This window comes from Pempheris klunzingeri, chromosome 17 (genome assembly GCF_042242105.1).
Source record: "Pempheris klunzingeri isolate RE-2024b chromosome 17, fPemKlu1.hap1, whole genome shotgun sequence".
Classification (NCBI taxonomy): domain Eukaryota; kingdom Metazoa; phylum Chordata; class Actinopteri; order Acropomatiformes; family Pempheridae; genus Pempheris; species Pempheris klunzingeri.
The window spans coordinates 995,982-1,020,979 of record NC_092028.1 but is presented as its reverse complement, the minus strand read 5'-3'; the positions used below and the strand labels follow the sequence as shown (position 1 = coordinate 1,020,979).

Here is a 24,998-nt window from a genome sequence, read left to right as displayed (position 1 = left end):
GCTGCTGTCACTGAGATTTTACTGAAATAACAGCGAGAGCAGGAGATACTGAGCAGTTATTGTGTCCTAAAAATTAGCCCAGAGGGCAGAGGAGAGGTGTGGAACAAGAACTGAATGTACCAGCAGAGGTGCAACTACGTGCATCTACTCAAACACTGTGCTGGCAGCTTCAGATACTTCAGAGGCGTTAAAACAACAAAAAAGAATAAATGATGGTGAATTATTAGCAGGACAGTCAGTGAAGCGTGTGTCATTCTGCAGAATGAGTGCTTCCACTTTATATTTTTAGACTTTCCTCTGCACTTGTTGTCAGGCTGCAGCACATGAAACTGATTCTAACACAAGGTTTACAAAATGGGAGTGATGTGATGAGTTTTGGTGGAGCTGGAGTTGATTCAGCTGCAGGAGGCAGGACAGGACAGGCAGAGCTGACGGTGTTAGAACATCACAGCACAAAGTTTCCCTCTGACAGCATGAGGTGGAGCACAGAGTGGCACAAAGAGCAGAGAAGAAGTAACAAGTTGGCCGACATCAGGAGCACCAAACCATACCTGGGTGTGCTACTGGAGTTTGAGCACTGAGTACTTCACACCTCTGGGGGGTGTGGACCGATGAGCCCTCCCTCACCTGAAGCTCTGCCCACCTGAGCTCCTTTAAAAGGAAACAGTGATCGTCTCTCCTCACTTCTCTCCTCTCCTATTCCCTCCGGAGAAGACAGGCCGGCAAACACCTCCTCTTCCTTCTCAGTCATCATGACCGCGGTGTACTCTCGGACCTCCATGAGCGGAGGCGGCAGCGGCGGCTTAGGCATGGGCCGGGCATCCTTCGGCGGAGGCATGAGTTCGTTCAGCATGACGGGTGGAGCAGGAGGAGCTGGTGTTAAGGTCTCCCGAGCCAGCAGGTCCTTCTCCTCTGCTGGTGGCAGCAGCGGCGGCGGCAGCTTTGGCTTTGGCGGAGGTGCTGGCTTCGGCGGAGGTGCTGGCTTCGGCGGAGGTGCAGGCTTCGGCGGAGGTGCAGGCTTCGGCGGAGGTGCAGGCTTCGGCGGAGGTGCAGGCTTCGGCGGAGGTGCAGGCTTCGGTGGAGGAGCTGCGGCAGACGACAGCCTCATCGGCAACGAGAAGTTCACCATGCAGAACCTGAACGACCGCCTGGCCTCCTACCTGGACAAGGTGCGCAGCCTGGAGAAGGCCAACGGCGACCTGGAGCTGAAGATCAGACAGTTCCTGGAGAGCAAGAGCGGCCCTGCCTCCAGAGACTACAGCGCCTTCTTGGTCACCATCGCAGACCTGCAGAGCAAGGTGAGGAAGAGGTGCAGCATGGGAAATGGTGTTGAGTGTGGTGTGTGTAGTTTTAGCTTTCATCTTCACAATCTAATCTCTGAACAGAGGAAACATAAAGGAGAAAATGTGAGGATAAAACTGAGGAGTTTGAGTCAGTTATCAGATTCTAATAACAGGGCGGACATTTTGGAAATATTAAAAGTTAGTTTTCTCAAGATAACTACAAAATGAACTTGTGAGCTCGGCGATCTACAAGAATAAAGAATAAAAGGAAAGAAAAAAGCACCTGATGACAAAGTCCTGCAGGTGTTTGTGTCTTACTCACATTATTGATGTTTCATAAATGCACCCCAGAGGGAAAAATAGAAAAGAGTTAGAACACGGACAGCAGATGAATTAAAAGACGAGAAGCAGCTCATTAGGCTGTAGTCTGAGTCAGCGGGAAGGGAACCAGGACTGATCAGACCTGTGTGGAGGTGATCCAGGTGAGGATCCTGCTCTGAAATGATCAAAAGACTAAAATAACTGATGACCCTAAATAACAAGAGTAAAGAACAAAAGAGCAAAGTGAGAAGAGAACCGAGGCTCTCTGACTTTCTGTCGAGACAAGTCGGCCACACCTGATCCAGGTGAAGCTGCCACGCCTCAAACACTCTCACCTGCTCACACACAACACGACCCATCAGGCCTTAATTCCCTGTTTCCCGCTCATGTTTCTGTGCTTGGACACAAAGCTGGATGGAATAAAGATCCATGTGATCGTGTTCTGTCGCTGACGGTGCTTTCTAAAGTCTCAGGGAACTAAAACACTCTTTACTGTCACGTGTCGCCCTTGGATCTTTTGTTCTCTCCTCCTGCATCATGTGGTCTCGACTCACCTGCTGATATCGTGTGTGTGTGTGTGTGTGTGTGTGTGTGTGTGTGTGTGTGTGTGTGTGTGTGTGTGCTGTCAGATCAAGGGTGCCCTCCTCGCCAAAGGAACGGTGATGCTGGCCATCGACAACGCCAAGCTCGCCCAGGACGACTTCAGAATCAAGTCAGTAACTGTTCTATCTGTTCTGTCTTCTTTCCTCCCTCCATCACCAGTCACACCACGTGTGTCCACAGTAAAAGACCTGGTGGTGCTGGAGCCCCCCCTGCTGGAGGCCGGGGGCCCAAGCAGCAGGAGGAGTAACGGGGCTCCTGTTGATAAGAACGTAGCTGTGACAGTGAGCCAGCACCCTGAAACTAAAGCAGCTAAATGGAATTCAGCCATCAGTCATTGGATGAGCTCCACCTGTGCTCCACCTGTGCTCCACCTGTGCTCCACCTGCTGTGTCCTCTGTGAGAAAGGCCCGTGACGAGGACCTATGGCTCCAGAAACATCTGGAGAATGTCTGCACAAAAACTAGTGAATGATAATTGTCAGGCTGAAAGCTACAAACACAGGTGGTGTTCAGGTGGAGGTGTGACCTCAGTGAGACTGACCGCTCTCCTCCTGTGACAAACTCTGAGCAGGTACGAGAACGAGATGGCCATGCGTCAGTCGGTGGAGGCCGACATCGCCGGGCTGAAGATGCTGATGTCGGAGCTGGGCATGGCCACGACCGACCTCAACATGCAGATCGACGGCCTGAGGGACGAGCTGGAGTCCATGAAGAAGAACCACGAGGAGGTGCTGAAGGCCGTCGTGTTCACCTGTTGAACATTGTTATGTGCTAATGTTAGCTCTTTTAGTGAGCAACATTAAATATTAGCACATATACCAGGCTAGCATTAACATTGTAGCACTCTATGTTAGCATTAGCCTCATAATACACAGGCCGTGTATTAACACGTAATAACAGGGTATTTGTGTAATCAGTGACTGAACTGACGCCTCCGCTTCACTTTGAGATGGATGCTAATGCTGTTTAGCATTTGGTGACGATGAGCCTCAGTGCTACCTGGAGTCATAACACGACATGACATGCTAGTGCTAGTGCTAGTGCTAGCATGTCAATGTACTGCTAATACGCCACATTTTGAAATTAAAGCAAATATAACATCCTACAATGCTAATGTTAGCATACCATATGTGCTAACAGCACGTAACAGATTTAGTATGTAATGTTTAACATATTCACACGGTCGGTACGCCATGTTAGCATCCAGCATGATAGCATGTTATGTTAGCGTTGTCAACTGACAGCGACGGCCGACAGGAGCTCGTTAGCACATTAGCATGCCAACACCATGCTAACAGTGCTGAGAAAACAGTACGTTTCTGGGAAACATTGTTTAATATCAAGTCTGAAAGTGTTCTGGGAGGCAAAAACCTAATAATCCTTAATAATCTTTGGGTTGGATGATTTACTTTTCTTGTTAACTTGAATATGTTGGATGCTCAAACTAAGACGTAGACGCACCTTTAAAGAACAGTTTTGGACGGACTGAGCTCCTGCAGGAAAGTGTTCACCGACCATGTGACTGACCTCAGCCTCCCTCCTCCTGCAGGACCTGCTGATGATGCGAGGTCAGGTGTCCGGCCAGGTGAACGTGGAGGTGGACGCCGGCCCTCAGACCGACCTCACCCTGGTCATGGAGGAAATCAGAGAACACTACGAGGGTGTCGCCGCCAAGAACCGCAAAGACCTGGATACCTGGTACCAGGCCAAGGTGGGGCAGAAAACTCTCTTTAAGAACATCTACAGACTCATGTGAGGCCTTTCTTGGTGACCTCCTCCTCTTCTCCCGTCAGTCGGAGGCCATCAGCACCGAGGTGGCGGCCACAGAGATGACGCTGAAGACGTCGACCTCGGAGGTGAAGGAGGTGAAGACCCAGCTTCAGTCTCTGGAGATTGAAATGCAGTCACAGCTCAGCATGGTGAGGCATCAGCAGCACACACACACACACACACGCACACACACACACACACACACACACACACACACACACACACACACACACACTTTTTACTGTTCCAAGCTGAAGCCACTTCTGACTTTGAAGGTTAAAGCTTTTTTTTTGCAGCAACTTTTATTTAAAATGGATCCGATGTCACTTTGTCAACAGTGAATCTGAACAGATAGATAGAAATGATTTTCACTTCTTGTCATATTGGGAGTTCTTCTGAATTTGTGATTTAATTGTAAATATAAAACCTAGTTTACTAATCTACATATCTTGTATGATAGTTTGTGGGGCAGCAGCACATTTTAAAGGTCTGAAGACACGCTGTTGTATTTATTCATTTAATCTGCATTTAAAGCAAGTCAGTGAATATTAGACGATACTTGTTAAGCACGAGTCAGGGCCGGGGTTCAAAGTGGACTGAGAATGGAGCCCTGTGGAACCCCATTACAGACGCTTTCTGTAGTAAACACAAAAGTCTTTCTTTAAGAGTTCAGACTGGGCTCAAGTTTCTGGGTCAGTTCAAATGCTTGTTTAGTAATTAAAGGTACTTTATTCTGTTTACTATCATGACTGGAGAAAATTCAACCAGTTTTAAACAGTTACATTTAAACAGTTAAACATGGCCGCCAATTTATAATGAATGAACATTCAGCCTTTGGTTAAAATTGACATTTAAAAAACCTTGTGTCGAGACAAAGATGACTCCCAGGTGTCCACATAGGTACGATAAAACCTCCCAGGAGTCCACGTAAGCAATTCAACAGACGCCCAGAGACGATATTGGACCTTCAGGTGTCCATGTAGCGACTCTGAGGTGGAAATGTACCATTACTTCACATCTGCCTTGTTTGTTTTACCTGCACCATGTCCTCATATACCACTGCCTACATCTGGCGCCTGTCTCCCCGTAGAAAATGAGTCTCGAAGCCACACTGTCCGACATCCAGAGCCGCTACGGCATGCAGTTGAGCGCATACCAGTCGCAGGTGAGCGGTTCAGAATTCAGGGATCACGTGAAGGTGAGTCTGCTGCACTCAGCGTGAGCTCTGACAGTATACCTGTGCAGGTGACGTCCATGGAGGAGCAGCTGGTGCAGCTGAGGGCTGACCTGGAGCGGCAGGGACAGGAGTACCAGATGCTGCTGGACATCAAGACCAGACTGGAGATGGAGATCGGCGAGTACAGGAGGCTGCTGGATGGAGAGGGCGTCGGGTAAGAAGAGGCAGATTTCTGTGTTTGTCTTAAAGTGCTTAAAGCTCAACTAAAGCCAGTCCTGCTCAGAGTCAGCGATGAAGCTCCTCCACTGACTTTCAGGTTCAAAGTGAGTAAGAAAGTCTAAACCATGACTGAAAGCTGGTGCAGTTTTCTCGGCAGCTGTCAAACATGTAAAGTATGTTCAAATGAAAATAGACTATTTGACATGGAACTTCTTTTCTACAGATGTTATCGGGCACATCTGGATATTAGCTCCTAAATATACATTTCTAAGTATTTCATATTTCCACATATCAAAGTAAGCTGATAAAATGCTCCTAAAAGTAGGATTCTAATCAGGTTTCCACACAAACGAAGCTCAAACGTTAAGAGAAAGGTCAAGAACCTGTGAGTGAAAGCTGAGTCATCTGGGTTCACGTGTTTCTCTGACTTCCAGTAAATCTTCAGCCTCGTCCTCGTCCGTGTCCATCTCCACTGCCCGGGACTCCGGCACCACCTCCTCCTCCTCCTCCTCCTCCTCCACCACCACCACCACCGTCACCACCGTCACCAAAACCGCTGTCGTCAAAGAGATCGTCGAGGACGTCGACGAGGATCTCGAGGACACAGAGGACGCCTGAGACCAAACACATGTCTGTCTGACCGGGGCGCCGTCCCATCTCAAGCCATCGCCTTCCTGAGCTCGGGAACGTTTTCATCGGGTCGCCGATCTGTCACGTCACACTCCTTTTCTGCTGAATCCACGACGAGCCAGCAGGTTGTGGATTCATGAGGGGAAACTTCCTTGATAATCTGGGTTGGGGACAACTTGTCTGTACCTCTAAATCTTCTGCCTGATGCTTCAGGGAATAAAACTCAACTAATCTCAACCAAAAGTGTCTGAGTGTTTCTGAAAGCTGCACAAACCATTTAGTAGAACAGTAGTTTAGTCTTTACTGCAGAAAATAAAGTCCTTTACTTTCATTTTCTTAATGATCTTAAGTTGTGTTTAATGTACCGGTCACGTTTATATCTGACAAAGTCAAAATGCTTTTAGAAACATTTGGTCACAGGATTTCAGAAGTCACATATTCGTCTTTTGCAGACTTGTCGTTCCTTATAGGAGGTCACCAGGTCCGCTGTAATTAGCCACCCGCACACTAATAATGTTAATGATAACAGGCAGAGCTGTTCACGGATACTTTTCCACTTAATTACAGTGTAATGGAGTCTTTGTCACTGAACACCAGGTCAGCTCTGACCTGTAGGGAAGCTAATCCCACCGTTAAACTCACTGTTTTGGTCCAAGTCACTACCGACGGTGCTGGATGATGGCGTCCTCCTCAGCCATCTGTAAAGAAGTGTCGGTGTCCTCTGATTGGTCGGTATCAGTCTGTGTAAAGAAGCGTCCTCTGATTGGTCGGTATCAGTGTGTAAAGAAGCGTCCTCTGATTGGTCGGTATCAGTCTGTATAAAGAAGTGTCCTCTGATTGGTCGGTATCAGTCTGTAAAGAAGCGTCCTCTGATTGGTCGGTATCAGTCTGTATAAAGAAGCGTCCTCTGATTGGTCGGTATCAGTCTGTATAAAGAAGCGTCCTCTGATTGGTCGGTATCAGTCTGTAAAGAAGCGTCCTCTGATTGGTCGGTATCAGTCTGTATAAAGAAGTGTCCTCTGATTGGTCGGTATCAGTCTGTAAAGAAGCGTCCTCTGATTGGTCGGTATCAGTCTGTATAAAGAAGCGTCCTCTGATTGGTCGGTATCAGTCTGTATAAAGAAGCGTCCTCTGATTGGTCGGTATCAGTCTGTATAAAGAAGCGTCCTCTGATTGGTCGGTATCAGTCTGTATAAAGAAGCGTCCTCTGATTGGTCGGTATCAGTCTGTATAAAGAAGCGTCCTCTGATTGGTCGGTATCAGTCTATAAAGAAGCGTCCTCTGATTGGTCGGTATCAGTCTATAAAGAAGCGTCCTCTGATTGGTCGGTATCAGTCTATAAAGAAGCGTCCTCTGATTGGTCGGTATCAGTCTATAAAGAAGCGTCCTCTGATTGGTCGGTATCAGTCTGTAAAGAAGCGTCCTCTGATTGGTCGGTATCAGTCTGTATAAAGAAGCGTCCTCTGATTGGTCGGTATCAGTCTATAAAGAAGCGTCCTCTGATTGGTCGGTATCAGTCTATAAAGAAGCGTCCTCTGATTGGTCGGTATCAGTCTATAAAGAAGCGTCCTCTGATTGGTCGGTATCAGTCTATAAAGAAGCGTCCTCTGATTGGTCGGTATCAGTCTGTAAAGAAGCGTCCTCTGATTGGTCGGTATCAGTCTGTATAAAGAAGTGTCCTCTGATTGGTCGGTATCAGTCTGTGTAAAGAAGCGTCCTCTGATTGGTCGGTATCAGTCTATAAAGAAGCGTCCTCTGATTGGTCGGTATCAGTCTGTGTAAAGAAGCGTCCTCTGATTGGTCGGTATCAGTCTATAAAGAAGCGTCCTCTGATTGGTCGGTATCAGTCTGTATAAAGAAGCGTCCTCTGATTGGTCGGTATCAGTCTGTATAAAGAAGCGTCCTCTGATTGGTCGGTATCAGTCTATAAAGAAGCGTCCTCTGATTGGTCGGTATCAGTCTGTATAAAGAAGTGTCCTCTGATTGGTCGGTATCAGTCTGTGTAAAGAAGCGTCCTCTGATTGGTCGGTATCAGTCTATAAAGAAGCGTCCTCTGATTGGTCGGTATCAGTCTGTGTAAAGAAGCGTCCTCTGATTGGTCGGTATCAGTCTATAAAGAAGCGTCCTCTGATTGGTCGGTATCAGTCTATAAAGAAGCGTCCTCTGATTGGTCGGTATCAGTCCATGTAAAGAAGCGTCCTCTGATTGGTCGGTATCAGTCTGTATAAAGAAGCGTCCTCTGATTGGTCGGTATCAGTCTATAAAGAAGCGTCCTCTGATTGGTCGGTATCAGTCTATAAAGAAGCGTCCTGTGATTGGTCGGTATCAGTCTATAAAGAAGCGGCCTCTGATTGGTCGATATCAGTCTATAAAGAAGCGTCCTCTGATTGGTTGATATCAGTCTATAAAGAAGTGTCCTCTGATTGGTCGGTATCAGTCTGTATAAAGAAGCGTCCTCTGATTGGTCGGTATCAGTCTGTATAAAGAAGCGTCCTCTGATTGGTCGGTATCAGTCTATAAAGAAGCGTCCTCTGATTGGTCGGTATCAGTCTGTAAAGAAGCGTCCTCTGATTGGTCGGTATCAGTCTATAAAGAAGCGTCCTCTGATTGGTCGGTATCAGTCTATAAAGAAGCGTCCTCTGATTGGTCGGTATCAGTCTGTAAAGAAGCGTCCTCTGATTGGTCGGTATCAGTCTATAAAGAAGCGTCCTCTGATTGGTCGGTATCAGTCTGTAAAGAAGCGTCCTCTGATTGGTCGGTATCAGTCTATAAAGAAGCGTCCTCTGATTGGTCGGTATCAGTCTATAAAGAAGCGTCCTCTGATTGGTCGGTAGTCGAGTCATGTTTGGGTGTATTAGATTTATTTGCCCCCCCCTCAAAAACCCAAATAAAGCCCACAGAGCAGGACGTGTCATTAGTTTCTTTAATAATTCTGTTCCAGTACAAGATGCTGCATCACTTTTGTCTTTTTTGCTGTTGTGTTTTTTTGTTTTCCAAGTTTTTTTAGGAACGACATTATCAATAAAAGATTTGTACACAGTGAGCGATCTGGACGGAGGGGGGGGGTGATGGGGGGGCTGTTGGGTTCCTTTGTGCTGATGTGTTTGGTCCTGTTGAAGCCCAACGATGCAGAGAGTCGGTTTCTAATGCGACTGGAATGATTTGAAGGAATGTCATCAGCAGATTATCATCAACAACAAATCGATCACTGTGTCCTGATCAATCAATACTGGTCAATAGAAAATATCAAAATTATACCATCAGATTTTTAGCAATACAGTAACAGAGTGTACGCCTGCGAGTACCCACACCTGTGAGGAAAATACTAGTAAACTGGCAGCAAGTGCTCAGAAGTAAGTACTCACACGTGGTTGGCAGAAGTACTTGAACTGCCGTCAGCACGCAGTGAGGAAGGTGAACCAGGACTCCGCTCAAGTGTCTAAAAGGCCAAGAAGGTTTCATCCACCTTCAGAATCTGCTGAAGATGGCCACGTGTTTCCCAAACGCATCAGATCATCTTAAAAATAACCGTAAAGACTCAAAGCACTCTGACCACAAACCCTGTGAGATCATACTAGACGACTGCACTTCATTGGAAAATAAGCTGAATAGACGTAAACGTTTTAAAGTTGGAGTGCAGGACTTTTGCATATAAATGAACGTCCGCTGCGCTCAGCGAACAAGTTCCCACAGCGGCGACTGGGTCCTATGGAGGGAGAACAGGCTCCAGAGAAGAAACAATGAGAGGAATGACAGTCAGAACGTGCACAGTGTTTGTGTTATTACTAATCCATCACTGCCAACGGGGGGGGGGGGGGGGGGGACATGGAGGCTCTTCGATTGGTCTCCATCAAAGTAAAAAAAGTCACTTTTTACTTTTGCTTTTATTTTCCCGATGCAAACTGTAACAGACCAACATCACCTAAAAGTGACGACACACATGTTCATGCTAGCTTACTGTTACGATGCTAGCTTACTGTTACGATGCTAGCTTACTGTTGTACGTCAATATGAATGCTTCCAGGCTCCAGCATTGCCAAGGTGACCAACATCCAAACTAATGGATCACAGTGGATAACCAGATGCAACACAGTACAGAACGGAAATGCTCACAGCTGCAGTTAGCTGTAGTTAGCTCACAGCTGCAGTTAGCTGTAGTTAGCTCACAGCTGCAGTTAGCTGCAGTTAGCTCACAGCTGCAGTTAGCTGCAGTTAGCTCACAGCTGCAGTTAGCTGCAGTTAGCTCACAGCTGCAGTTAGCTGTAGTTAGCTCACAGCTGCAGTTAGCCACGGTGCAGGTATGGATCTACCTCCTGCCGTCAGTACTGATCTTCTCTAGCCACGTTAGCTCACCAGTGAATAGCAGTCTAGCATCGATCGCTAGCACGTTTACTGTGTATTACACAAAGAAAAACGCTCTTATCCTGAAGCTCTGAGCCAGCTGTGCCCTTCTGCAGCTAACTGGTGTTTGTGTCCGTCCATGATGCTGCTGCATCAGCCAGAAGAGTGGAGGACGGTCCTGCTGGAGCAAAACCTGCTACACTGCAGGTTTTATTCTCCAGCAACAAGCACCAAGAAAAGTCAAACGGGGGCTGAGCTCGTTTAGAAGTTACAGGATGAGTTCAACACTGAAAACTGAACCTGGATCACCAGCTCAAGGATAAAAACCCTTCTGATCAACATGATTAACGTCTCACACATCTTAAATGTGCGTGTGGTCATTAGATCTGGTAAGCTCTCCATGACTAACTGAGAGTCGGAGCTTCGTTTCCATACTAAATATTCCCCTTGTTGACAGCCACTTCACTGTGAAGTGTCTTCGTCACTCTTCATCACCACATGTTCTCCCTCTGAGGTCCTGCTTCAGGAAAAACACCTCAAAGGTTCTCAGTAAACGGAGTCCTGGTTCATCAGGAGCTGCTGGTCTGCTTCAGTAAAAAAACAACTAATGAAGTACTCAGAGTTGGTCACTGGAGTATTTGTGCTTGTGTTTTGGCGAGTACTTCACGACGAGTACTTCACGGCGAGTACTGGGCCGTGGTCGTCCACAGAGACTCTACACTCACTACAGTTCAGACAGACCTCCTCAGATTATCTACAAGCCTGTCACAGACACACAGCACAGGACACGTACACACACACACTCGTACACACACACACACTTGTACACACACTCGTACACATACACACTTGTACACACACACACACACACACACACACACACACACAGACACTTGCATAAGAGCAAATCAGTCAGAGTCCACCCTGCCCACAGATAAATGCAAAAGAGCACAAAAGGTATGAAAATGTAAGAAAAAATTCATAAGGAAAAAAATTTATATATATAGTATTTATAAAAAAAGAGGAATAATACTTTGTTTTTCCGAGAGGTTAAAGGGTATGAAGTTTGTTTTAGCTACTGTCACTGCCCGTGCTGCTGCTGCCGCTGCCGCCGCCGCCCTCACTGCTGCCGTTGCTGCTGGTGCTGGCCGTGTCCACGCGCTCACGCTTGTGGATCTGCTCGTGTGCTTTGAGGTGGCCCGACTGGCTGAAAGTCTTCCCACAGTGGGGGCAGGCGTACGGCCGCTCCCCCGTGTGGATCTGCTGGTGAGCCTTCAGGTGGCCGAGGCGGCCGAAGCTTTTCCCGCACTGCGTGCAGCCGAACGGCCGCTCGCCCGAGTGGATCTTCTCGTGGGTCTTTAGCACGCCCGAGTTGCTGAAAGTCTTCCCGCACTGCGAGCAGGTGAAGGGTTTCTCGCCCGTGTGGATCTGCACGTGGTTGCGGTAGCTCGTCTCCTTGCTGAAGCTCTTGCCGCAGTGCTGGCAGCAGAACGGCCGCTCGCCCGTGTGGCTCAGCTGGTGAGCCTTCAGCTCCTTCGACTGGCCGAAGCTCTTCCCGCAGGTGACGCAGATGAAGGGGCGCTCGCCGGTGTGCAGCCGCTGGTGCGATCGCAGGTCGTCGGCCTTGGTGAAGCCTTTGGGACAGTGAGCGCACACGTACGGCTTCTGGCCCGTGTGGATCAGCTGGTGTCGTTTGAGGTTGCCCGCCTGGCCGAAGCTCTTGCCGCACTGCGAGCAGGTGTAGGGCCGCTCGCCCGTGTGGATGCGCTGGTGTGTTTTCAGGTTTCCCAGCGTGCTGAAGTTCTTCCCGCACTGCGTGCAGGAGAAAGGCTTCTCCCCCTGCATGTTGCGAGGTTTCCTCACCGTCGGGCTCTGGGTTTTGGTCGTGATGACCGGCCCGCCGCCACCCTGCCCGCTCGCCGCCTCCGCCGACGTCTTCCCCTCCACGGCCGGCTGCAGCTCGTACAGCCCCCCCCCTCCGAACTCAGGGTCCAGCTTGCCCATGCCGTCCATGAGCAGGGCGTCGGGCCGCAGCTTGTTGAGCTCGGTGCGCAGCTCGGCCATGTGGATGGACTCCAGGCCGTTGGGCTGCAGGTGGGCGGTCATGCCGTTGGACTCGGGGTACTCGCACTTCAGGGAGCCCAGCTCGGTGGTGTAGTAGCACTGCAGGTCCACGTGGTGGTCCGACTTTATGTACTCCAGAGTGTCCGTCACCTGCAACAGACACACACGCCGTTAGTCAGAGGGCGCCGCCACGAGGCATTCAAACACGTCAGAAATCCCATCATCACTGAACAGTCTGACTGGAGAGAAAACACGGACACGCCGACCTGCTGCTTCACTACTCACTCGTTATTATTTGTAATTTTGTTCTGCAAGTATTCGCTCTGATCCTGTGGACTCATCTTTGGGGCGTAAACGCTCAGTGTTTGATTCTGACCACTGATTGGAAAATCAACAGACCACCTGTATATAGACACCTGTAGAAACAGGTAGCATGAGAGCACGGTCCTCAAACACAGCACGGCCAGCCTGTCTCAGGCTCCCACAGTACTTTATTTCCACTTCATGCAGGGTTCTCCTACGACACACCAACAAGTTCTGCAGCTTCTTGAAACATCTGCTGAGCCGGTGTTTGGTGGTGGTAGAAATAAAAATATGAAACTCAATCAGGAACCTAGTTTCTGCAGCTTTGTGTGAACTGTGATTCAACAAGTTTGTTTGCACTAGTCTGTGACTCAGCAGAGATTAAAGATTTGCATTTAGTTCTCATTTGATGCAGCTGCTGTATTTACACTTGATGTTCACTCTGTCATTCCTTTTCATTCTGAACATTTATGAAGTTACTGTTGCACAATTATTCTAATGATAAAGAATAACTCCATAAATGTATATCCATGTGTCTGATTTTGTTTTACAACAGTAGGAAATCAGTATTTAAGGATCCCTACAGAGAGAGACCTGGAAGATCCTTTTGGTTTAACCACAAACAGCACACACACCAGACTACATTCACTAAAACAGGGATTTTAGAGAACAGGACACAGGAGCTGCTGCTCTGCTGCTGCCTCCATCAGTCAGTGTGTTATTTTGGTGTTTTAAAGAGTCAGTTCAGATCCAAACTATTGTGTTAAAACACTACAGTCACACAATAACAAACACACTGACTGATGGAGGCAGCAGCAGAGCAGCAGCTCCTGTGTCCTGTTCTCTAAAATCCCTGTTTTAGTGAATGTAGTCTGGTGCGATATAACGGCTGTTTGTGGTTAAACCAAAAGGAAACTTCTTTTTTTGCTCCTTGAACTGGAACCGGTCACAGTCCACCTGTGACCAGGTGTGAATGGGGTCCATGTTTACCTGGGAGATGTAGTCAAACACGGAGCTAGGCTCGTAGTGAGACTTGTAGTCCAGCTCTGGGACGTCAGCGTGGTGGAAAGGGCCCAAGTGGTGGTTGCCATGGTGACCGTGATGCTCGGACTTGATGTAATCGAGGCCGCTGATCTCCATCTTGATCTGGTCCTGGCCCAGCTCGGCCGTGGACAGCGGCTGGATCTCCGACAGGTCCACGGTCCGGATGGGCTCCAGGTCTCCGTCCTCCGGCTCGCTCTTCACACACGGCAGCATCACCAGCGGCTCGGCGATCTCCGCCGCCAGCGAGCTGAGCGTGGCCGTGGGACACTCGGAGGAGAGAAGGGCCAGAGTGGCCGTCGGGGCCGAGGCGGCGGGCCCCGGGCCACAGTCCACCTGCAGAGAGGGGTCGAGCGGCGGGGGAGGGGAGCCGCACTCGGGGGGCAGGCCCAGGCTCAAACACTCAGTCTCTAAGTCTGTCATGGTGGGGGGCGGAGCTAACCCTCCTCACCTCACTCTGGGGTCAACACCTGAAGTATCGCGGAGGTTACAAAGTCCACCTTCTCCCTCTGCTCCTCCTCCCTGAGTCCTTCCTCCCTCCTGTGGGGGGCGTGTCTCCAACACCTGGTCGCCAAGACGTCCTGCTGATGTCACCACCCACACCTGACTGGGACCAACCTGCAGAGAAAGAGGGGGGGGGGGTTACAGTGAGGGTCAGGGGTCAAAGTCTGCAGGTCAAAACTGCAGCAACACTTTCAGTATAAAGAACACAGGAGAGATGGTGTGGGTCCTCTGTAGGTAGTAAAAGTGTTGGAACTGGTCCAGTAGATCACCTCAGCCAGCAGACACCAAACGGGCTGCAATGGCTGCAACGTGATCCTTTGGGACAAGTGAGATCATATCGCTCTCTTCAAACACACCAGACTACATTCACAAAAACAGTGATTTTACCTCATAGAACACAGGAGCTGCTGGTCTGCTGCTGCCTCCATCAGTTAGTTTGTGTTAACAAGTACTGTGATGGATGTGAATTAACCCTTTAAAACGTCAAACAAACTGACTGAGGCAGCTCTAAAATCCCTGTTTTAGTGAATGTAGTCTGGTGTGTGTGCTGTTTGTGGTTAAACCAAAAGGATCTTCCAGGTCTCTCTCTGTAGGGATCCTTTCCATGATGCTGTCACACACTTAGAATAACACTCTGAGCCTGTCAGTGGATCAAACAAGCTCTTTTAGTGGACCTACTGTGATCAGGTGCAGTTGTCCCAAAGGATCACGTTGCAGCCATTGCAGCCCGTTTGGTGGCTGCTGGCTGAGGTGATCTACTGGACCAGTTCTGGCTGAGGTGATCTACTGGACCAGTTCCAACACTTTTTCCCTTAACAAGGATCAGTTCATAGTATTGATCCACAGTCCCATCAGCCTTCTGACTTGTGATGTGATGACTTTGTATCGTCCCTCAGGTTCAGGTTCATGCTGCACCATCAGCTACAGTAAACCTGGTGGTGATCTTGTGTATCAGTTAATGATCACGATGGATCTTCAGAAAGCTCACTGAGCAGCTACCCGAGGCCCATGACAGTGTGGGAGTGCGGAGCCAGAGGTTCACACCAGCAGAGGGAGGAGACGAGCTCTTTGTTTAAAATGTCACGTTTCTCTTGTGAGCAGCTCGGCCCTTTCCTGACACACTGTTTCTGCTCAGCGTTCACAGCCCCAGAGTCCATGTGGACACCGTGCATGACACACTGCACTTCCTCCACCACCTCCACCAGGCTGCAGCGGCCCCCTGCACACACACACACACACACACACACACACACACACACTCTCACACACACACACACACACACACACACACACACACACACACACACACACACACACACACACACACAGTGAAAAGTTTGCAGGCTGCCTGTATCAGCCGTTACCGTCAAAGTAAAAGTGTGCACTTTCCCCCGTGGAGAGGCCGGAGGTACCGGGCAGCCGCCTGCCGTGAGGCCGCGGTGCTCGAGCTGTGGCGCGGCTGAGTGTGAACTTTGGGCCGCTGTGATTACCTGAGAGCTCAGGTAGCCTTCTCTAGCCGCCACGCAGCCTCCGCACAGACTGACTGCTACAATCTGGCGGTGATTTTTCCTCTGGAGGTCTCAGTCCGGTCCACTGCAGCACCACAGCCCCCGTTCGGCCGCAGCGACTCTGTGTTTGTGCTCTTGTTGCGCTCGGAGTGAAAACTCCACATGACAGAGGAGGAAACTGTAATTAAAGCGCCTTTCTGGCATACAAAGACAGGGCAAGATGCCATGTTTAGCTAGCTAGCTAGCAGAGCTAGCCAGTGGCCATCTTGTTTATCACACTAACGTCGCTGGCAGCCTGCTAAGCTAACTAGCGGGGCTAGCTGGTGTTAGCATGGGGGAGAAAGTGAGAGTGAAGCGGGGAGGAGAGGCAGGCAGCGGGGGGAGCGGCGGTAGGTTCGCCTCCCCCACCGTCCGGCTCCACTTCTTTGCGTTTATCCCACTGAGGGGGCGCAGCGGGGAGCGGCTGACAGCCTCCGCACAAAAGAAGCCAGCTGTGCGGGGCTGTGTGCTCCCGGTCCGCGGCTCACTGAGCCCGCTACAGCGAGCAGGAAGCCAGCGGAGCGGCGCCGAGCTGCGAGAACAACAGCCGCACACCGACGCCGAGCAGGCCGGGGAGGCCGGCGGGGAGAGCGGTACGTTACCTGCGGGTGGTCCGGTTCATGGCCGCCTCGGATCGGCTCCGCTGCCCGTCACTTGTAGCTAACTCCGCCGGACCCGCCACGTCCACCTCGGCAGAACAGCCCGCCGCCTCTCCTCCTCTCCTCCCCTCTATCACTGACTAATTCCGCTCCCTCCTCCTCCTCTCACCTTCCTCTCCTCCCTCCCTCCTCTGTCGCTTCTCTCCCCCCTCGGTGCTGCTCCCTCCCTCCTTCCTGCCCACTGGACGCTCGTGCACGTGCCCGTTCCGGCGGGTATGAAGGTAACCACGGTAACGGGGAGGTGGGCACACTGCCGTGCACGCGCACACCGAGTCGCTGCACATTGTTACGGAATCACCTTCATCATCATCATCATCATCACCATCGTCATCACCACCTTCATCATCACCAACTACTTCTTCATCATCATCATCTTCATCATCACCTTCATCATCATCATCACCTTCTTCATCATCACCTTCTTCTTCATCATCATCATCATCACCTTCTTCATCATCTTCATCATCACCTTCATCATCTTCATCATCATCTTCATCATCATCATCTCCTTCATCACCTTAAATCCTCATCACCATCATCATCACCTTCATCATTTCCATCATCACCTTCATCACCTCCATCACCACCTTCATCATCATCACCTTCATCATCTCCATCACCACCTTCATCACCTCCATCACCACCTTCATCATCACCACCTTCATCATTTCCATCATCACCATCATCGTCATCACCACCTTCATCATTTCCATCATCACCTTCATCACCTCCATCACCACCTTCATCATCATCACCTTCATCATCTCCATCATCACCTTCATCACCTCCATCACCACCTTCATCATCACCACCTTCATCATTTCCATCATCACCATCATCGTCATCACCACCTTCATCATTTCCATCATCACCTTCATCATCTTCACCACCTTCTTCATCATCTCCATCATCTTCTTCATCATCACCTTCATCATCATCTCCATCATCATCACCACCTTCATCATCACCACCTTAATCATCATCACCTTCTTCTTCATCATCTCCATCATCATCTCCTTCATCATCACCACCTTCTTCTTCATCATCACCACCTTCTTCTTCATCATCACCATCATCATCTTCATCATCATCATTGTCATCACCACCTTCATCATCACCACCTTCATCATCACCACCTTCTTCTTCATCATCCTCATCATCTTCATCATCATCTCCATCATCATCACCACCTTCATCATCACCACCTTAATCATCATCACCTTCTTCTTCATCATCTCCATCATCATCTCCTTCATCATCACCACCTTCTTCTTCATCATCACCACCTTCTTCTTCATCATCACCATCATCATCTTCATCATCATCATTGTCATCACCACCTTCATCATCACCACCTTCTTCTTCATCATCATCTCCTTCATCATCACCACCTTCTTCTTCATCATCACCACCTTCTTCTTCATCATCACCATCATCATCTTCATCATCATCATTGTCATCACCACCTTCATCATCACCACCTTCATCATCCCCATCATCACCACCTTCATCATCACCACCTTCTTCTTCATCATCATCATCTTCATCATCATCATCATCACCTTCTTCATCACCTTCTTCTTCTTCTTCATTATCATCACATCTTCATCACCACCTTCTTCATCATCACCTTCATCATCATCATCACCTTCTTCACCATCTTCATGACCACCTTCATCATCATCATCATCATCACCTTCTTCTTCTTCTTCTTCATCATCATCACATCTTCATCACCACCTTCTTCATCATCACCTTCATCATCATCATCACCTTCTTCATCATCACCTTCATCATCCCCATCATCACCTTCTTCATCATCATCACCACCTTCTTCATCACCTTCATCACCATCACCTTCTTCTTCATCATCACCTTCATCATCTCCATCATCATCACCTTCTTCTTCATCTTCATCATCACCTTCTTCTTCATCATCATCATCTCCTTCATCATCACCTTAAATCCTCATCACCATCATCACCTTCATCACCACCTTCATCATCATCACCTTCATCATCTCCATCACCACCTTCATCATTTCCATCATCACCATCATCATCGTCATCACCACCTTCATCATTTCCATCATCACCTTCATCATCTTCATCACCACCTTCTTCATCACCTTCATCATCTCCATCATCATCTTCTTCATCATCATCTCCATCATCATCACCACCTTCATCATCATTCAGTTTGAGTCCATTAACAGGCTAATTAGATATTAATTAACTAATTAACTATTAATTAAGCTAATTAAATATTCATGAACATGCTGATTAAATATTCATGAGCGGGCTGATTAAATATTCATGAGCGGGCTGATTAAATGGGAGGTTCGTCCATAATGAAAACAGTTGTTTGTTGCTGACGTCTGAATAATAATCTGAACATTTCTGTGGTTCTAAAATAGTTTTTTCAAGACATGAACCTACTGTTGATCCACATTTAGAAATAATGAATCAGAATCTTTAGTCTTTGTTTTCACCACAAAATGCAGTAACTGGTACCAGTGAATAAAAGGTATTATTATTATTATTATTATTATTATTATTATTATTATTATTATTATTATTAACAGTCAGGATCAGCTGACTGTTTGAAGAGTTCACTTCCCATTAAAATGTTCATCAGTGCAGAACTGATGGAGCGTCCTTTTACCTCCAGACTGAACTCAGCTGTAGCAGCTCACTGTGGCTCCGTTAGCTCTATTAGCTCCATTAGCTCTATTAGCTCTATTAGCTCTATTAGCTCCATTAGCTCTATTAGCTCCATTAGCTCTATTAGCTCTATTAGCTCTGTTAGCTCTATTAGCTCCATTAGCTCTATTAGCTCCGTTAGCTCTATTAGCTCCATTAGCTGGAAACATAATTAGCTCTGTTAGCTTCATTAGCTGTTAGCTCCATTAACCCCATTAGTTCTATAACAGGGCGTCTACATGTATCAGCAGGCTGAATCTTTTTAATCCAGCGCTTTAGTGGAAACATTGTCGCACAAATACAAATGCCGTCAGTTCAAAAGGATAAATTGGGCAAAATGACAATAACTGGTTCAGTTACAGAACATTTGTTTATTAATGTGTAAAATATATTTGTCTTTAATGATGTTCATCCCTTCAACTCTCTTTCCGCTGAAGTCGACTGAAATGATCTTCAGGCGTTTCGCTCTTTGAGTGGATTTTAAATAAACATTCTGCACCTTTTACCTTTAAGGCCTTTTATTAGTAAATGTAAATTTAAGACATTTTAGAACATTTTAAGGACCTGGAGCCACACTGCATTAGCCCCGTTAGCTCTGTTAGCGCCATTAGCTCTGTTAGCTGTTAGCTCTGTTAGCTCTATCCACTGTGTTTGCTGTAAGCTCCATTAGCTCTATAAGCTTCGTTAGCTTTTTGCTAGCTCTGTTCACGCAGTTGGCTCCATTAGCGGCCGTTGCTGCCCACTGGCCGCTAACAGCTAACAAGCTCTCCTTCCGGCTGATAGAGCGACAGCATGAGAAGATGTCTGGTCCAGTTTGTCACTCGCTAACCCACACAGAGACAAGCAAACATCCCACAGAGGATCTCTGTTTGCCCCAAACACACTTTCGATCGTCCCCAGAGCGCCGCTAGCTTGATACAAAGAGATATTAACGCTTGGTAGGAAAACAGTTACAGAGACAAGCCTCTGTGGAAGCTTTGAAAAACAATCATTCCCTTTTCCAGTGAGTAAATAAGACTCGTTGGGCCCAGCTGGTAGTTGTGAACATTTATTGGTTTTCTTTGAATTTTAACACTAAAAAGTACCCGGTCTCAAAGACTAAAACAGGTAAGAAAACTTAAAAAAAATATACACCATCACCATCGCCTTCATCATCATCATGGCAGACAGTTGTAACTTGGCGTAAACGACATTCAGACGGTGCTGCTGTGATCAACACGGGGCACAAGGTAAAACAGCCAAACACAACCGTGAATATTCTCCATTTCACTGGTTCAAGATGTAAAACGTTGGCAATAATTCACTCAAAACTGACATTGGTCACAAAATAGTCAAAACGGTCGAATCAATTTTGAGTTAATTTTCACATTAGCTGAAGGTTGAACTGTCCCGACTCTCTCCAACACTCATCGCCAGCATTACTCAAATGTTATTATTAAATAGGAAAGCTGTTTGGATTTGGTTTTATTAGGTGCTGAATTACAAAAAAAGGACACATTATCAAAAGTATTGCATCAAATCCAAACACTGAGATGAACCCTTTTTGACAAACAAGAGTAGGTCAGTTCATTGAGATTATACTGGGAGTAGAAATATTCAAAATAAAAACAGTCACGTTTCCCTGTGTCATTACAAACATACAGCCTGTTCACATGTAAAACAACTTAAATTGAAAACAACAAAACTTGTAAAAACACTAAAACATCCCTTTCACCCCCTCATTCCCATGTTTGCATCAAACAATAAGAGGACCTGGAATCGTTCCCTGAGGAACTCCAGCTCCACGCCAACAAACTGACCACGAAGAGTTTCTTTAAGGAGCCCCTCAGGAGCGTCTGTTTAAAGATCGACATCCCTCTTGACTCCCAGTGAAACTCTTCTGCTACAATATTCAGCTTTTAATGCAGCGTTGGTTTCCTTCTTTCCCTCTTTTCACCCATTCACAGCCTGCAGATTTTAGAACAAAGACGCCAAACTGAAATAACACCGTTTTCTCTCCACGTGGGAATCGCACAACCACTTTTCAGAAAACCGCCAACAAATAATATAAAAAGTCACAGGAAGTCAAGTCAAGGTGTGAAATGTACACATGAATTCCATCTGAACGCGTCTCAGCGCTTCAAACAACACGATCGGCTGCCCTCCTTTAGTAACGCTGTCTGGAGAGAAATGCTTCTGGTCGCCGACAATTACTTCATAAGCTTCGACCACAACAACACAGCAGGTAAATAGTGTTTACAGGACGACACAAAGACTAAATCAGCTGATCAATAGGAGACGAGTAACGAGAGAACGTCTTTCCCTCATCTGTATAACTCAGAATCTCTTCATAAGAAGAAAGGTAACTTATTAGATCAGGATCTCACAAGTCAGAGATGAAGACAAAAACCTAATTATGAGAATTGAAAGTAAATTCAAGAAAAGAGATGTGAAGCATCACACCGTCACTTCGTATCTCACAAAAAGGATTGTGAGATACGAAGTGTTGGTGAGGAGAAATCATCATGTCATTTACTCATAATTATCAGATGACAAGAAATTTCTCCTCAAACATCAAGTTAAACGTCTTTGTCGTCATATATAATATCTGTTCTCCTAAAAGATGCTCAGAGCCAATCAGGAGACGGCGTCCTTTTAAGAGAACGTCAGCTTCACAAGAACCTCCTCATGATGTAACCAGGACGTCCAAATTTCACCTTACTGTCCTCTCAAGGCTTCCGTAGGCCTCAGTTAAATATTGTATTTTGTTGTTTTACTCATTTTCCCGTCTTCACACCAGAAACATTTCTCTCTCTATGGCTTTGTAAACACGGTCAGGAGGAGCTCTGATTGGTTAACGGGTCCCACGATGCTGCTGCTGCCGCCGTCAGGAGAAAACTGTGTCCGATCCGTTCACGACACCTGAGCACCTGAGACACCTGCACCAGTGCAGCGCCCCCTTCAGGCAGCAGCAGGACTTAATGTTTGGCGGTTCGAGGGTTTCCTCTGATGAACGCTGGAAACATTTTTTAATCTGCACAATGCAAAGTGAAGCTGCTGCTGTCATGTAAAAAACACGTAACTTCCATTATTGTTTTATATTTTCAGGTTCGTTTGACTTTAGTTTTGTCCTCCAGTGTTTGAACTCACTGAAGAACAAACTGAATGTCCGAGATTAAAGCCGTGAATCTACAAGACAAAAACACAAACTTAGCAAAGACTCATAAATCTGAGAAAGAAAGAGCAGTGAAGTGAAGTAATGTGGTTCCTTGACAAAAAGCATTTGTCCTTTAAATCTGTGAATCTTTGATCTCACAAATTCACGACTTCATCTCAGAGAATATTCACGTTTTTACCCTCGTTTTCAAACAGAGTTGTAACTTAAGTGCTGCTGAAGACAGTTTGTCCTCATTATGTGTTAAAACTGATGACCGAATACGTTTGAATCAATAATCTGAGTCATCAGCCAGCTGTTCACGGATCAGTACGGAAGCCTGTTTACACCAGGAAACACACACACTAAAAGACTAAAATGCTCACGATGAGTCAAAATCTGAAGATTGTGAGATGAAATGATGGAAATTCAAATTAAAGAGCAACTTGCAGGTTCATTTTTTCTGACATTTATATTTAACCTCGTCTGAAAATGGCCAATTTAAGGGTTTGACATGTTTTACAAGACATGAGAGCAGAAATTAGAGGAGAACGTGTCTGTCGCTGCAGCAGGAGGAGCAGCAGGAGGAGGAGCAGCAGGAGGAGGAGCAGCAGGAGGAGGAGGAGCGTCTGTTAAGTCAGCTGGTTGTTTTCAGGAGGTCTTTTCTCCAGACACCATCCTGGTAAAGGATTCTGTTTGCTGCCCCGTCAGGAGCTCACAGGTTCCCAGCAGGAGAAGCAGAGCTGCTGGCTTTGTGAATGGGTGCGTTCGGTGCAGCTGGGAAAACGGGACTTCACTGTATTTGTTTCAGACCAGAGGAGAATGTGGAAAGCGAAAACTGCTGCTGCTCCTTCAGCTCGACCAAAACGAGCTCCGAGCACCTCCACGTTTGTCAGCACGATGATTTCAGTAATGAGAAGCAGCGTCTGACACGTAGTGACTGAAATCAACCCCAGACTCCTCCATCAGGCACTTCCTGTTGTGGAAGAGGATCAGCGCTCGATAGCAAGCTTTAGTGTAGTGATGTGACCCCAGCGTTAGCTAGTTAGCTCCAGCCCACAGATATGAACCTGTAGTGTTTCCATCTAGAAGCTGTCCAGCTCTGCTCTGGTCCTCCTCTCACTGTAACTCCTCCCACTCCTCGTCTCTTCCTGATATATCTGCGCTCCGTCTCAGTTGAATGAATGAATATTTACAACCTCCTCAGTATCAAAATCATTCATCTGTGTTGTGTGAATCTACCCTCTCCCTCATGTTAGGTCACTTCCTGTTTGGCTTTTTCTCATGAGGAAGTAAAAGTCTGCCACAGAAACGCCTCCAGGAGTCTCTGTGGGGAACATGTGTTGGCAGATCTTTTCCTACACACTGATTGGATGCAGTCTCTGACCTGAAAGTTGCTCTTTAAAACACCACAGCGAGTGAATCACAAAACAAATCCAAACATTTGACTCAGAATCTTAGAATTTCACAAACCATGAATATTTTTAGGTTTTTTCCCCACTTTCCTTGTCTCGGCATCAATGGGCTTCCGTACTTCAGGGCATCCTGTCACGTTGCCTGTTAAAGTCCTGACAGACGATATTTTATATTTCTAAACATCACCTTAAAACCTGAGAAGCTCCGTGTGTGTCTGCAGCTCTGTGTTTTTTACCCGACAGCATCAGGCTCCGGAGGAAAGCTGAGACGCATCCAGACATAAAATAAACACACAACTGTAGTCAAACACCGACTGAGGTAATGAGGTCTGTGTGGAAGAGGTGAAACAGGTGAGAAAAATGAGGTATGTGAGCACGTGTGGAGGCTGAAAGTGCAACGAATCTGAGAAACGAGGGCGCGCGGCGTTTGCAGAAAAGTGGTTGGGTGATTCAGATGTTAGCGAAGCAGACAACAAGCTTTAGTCATTCAAGCAGCATTCAGACGCACAAGCAGGAAATTAAACATTAAATTATCGATCATCATTATTAGATTATCAGGTTTCGGTATGATTTGGTCGACGATCCGCCACAGTCAGTGTTTCATTCCTGATGTCTTTTAATGATCAGATTTTTGTTTTACACGTCGTCTTTTGTTCACCAGCGGCCGTGAACGGGCTCCGTTTCTCTACAACTCAGCAAACTCCAGCCGCTCGGCAGAGTTTTGGCTCCATATTGCTTGAAAGTTTTGTTCAAACAGGTAAAAACAGAATGCGGCTAGAAAAAGTCTCAGTTTGCACATTTACAAAGCGTAAAAACGATGGAAACGGCTGATTGTTCGTGCTGAAGCATCAACAGATCAGATCAGGTTATAAATCAGATATTTCTTTCCTTGTCCGTTCACCACCGTCCATCCCTCCAGCTCATCCTGCTGAACCAACCCTGCTGCAGAGGCTCAAACAGACGAGCGGCAGGAATGGTTCCAGACAAGAACTGTACAGAAGTCTGAGAGAGGTTGTCTCATTCTGGACCACTTCAATCAATCAATCAATCAGTCAATCAGTCAATCAGTCAATCTTTACTGACTGACAGTTTGACAACGCTGAGTTTTGTCTTTGTCGTCCATTATTATCATCATTTGCTGCTATTCTAATATGATATATGATCAGGACAGAACTGATGAACAGTTTGAAGATGTATGGAAGCTCATTTCCGCCACATAATTCTCACTTTTTGTAATTCCAAAAAAAAAATCTCAATTATTTCGAGCTCGATGGGATTTTGTTAAAA

General features: G+C 47.1%; 2 protein-coding genes across 2 annotated transcripts; one reads left to right on the top strand and one right to left on the bottom strand.

The window, feature by feature from the left end:
- The first annotated feature begins 699 nt into the window (after positions 1-699).
- LOC139216624 (keratin, type I cytoskeletal 13-like) lies at positions 700-6,239 on the top strand. Its single transcript, XM_070847799.1, has 8 exons — positions 700-1,298; positions 2,234-2,316; positions 2,778-2,934; positions 3,756-3,917; positions 4,000-4,125; positions 5,067-5,141; positions 5,222-5,367; positions 5,807-6,239. The coding sequence occupies exons 1-8, from the start codon at positions 753-755 to the stop codon at positions 5,988-5,990; spliced, it is 1,479 nt and encodes a 492-aa protein (XP_070703900.1). The 5' UTR covers positions 700-752; the 3' UTR covers positions 5,991-6,239.
- Positions 6,240-10,285: 4,046 nt separating this feature from the next.
- LOC139216622 (uncharacterized) lies at positions 10,286-16,517 on the bottom strand. The gene is made up of 3 exons (XM_070847798.1): positions 16,405-16,517; positions 13,701-14,369; positions 10,286-12,557 (listed from the first exon to the last, which is right to left on the bottom strand). Exons 2-3 carry the CDS (start codon positions 14,172-14,174, stop codon positions 11,415-11,417), a joined length of 1,617 nt encoding a protein of 538 aa, XP_070703899.1. The 5' UTR covers positions 14,175-14,369; positions 16,405-16,517; the 3' UTR covers positions 10,286-11,414.
- Between the last annotated feature and the right edge of the window lie 8,481 nt (positions 16,518-24,998).

Coding starts and splice junctions, on each gene's coding strand:
- LOC139216624 (XM_070847799.1), top strand. CDS start 753: ATGACCGCGGTGTACTCTCGGACCTCCATGAGCGGAGGCGGCAGCGGC. Junction 1,299..2,233: donor TCGCAGACCTGCAGAGCAAG/GTGAGGAAGAGG, acceptor GTGTGCTGTCAG/ATCAAGGGTGCCCTCCTCGC. Junction 2,317..2,777: donor CAGGACGACTTCAGAATCAA/GTCAGTAACTGT, acceptor AACTCTGAGCAG/GTACGAGAACGAGATGGCCA.
- LOC139216622 (XM_070847798.1), bottom strand. CDS start 14,174: ATGACAGACTTAGAGACTGAGTGTTTGAGCCTGGGCCTGCCCCCCGAG. Junction 12,558..13,700: donor TGTTTGACTACATCTCCCAG/GTAAACATGGAC, acceptor TGTCTGTTGCAG/GTGACGGACACTCTGGAGTA.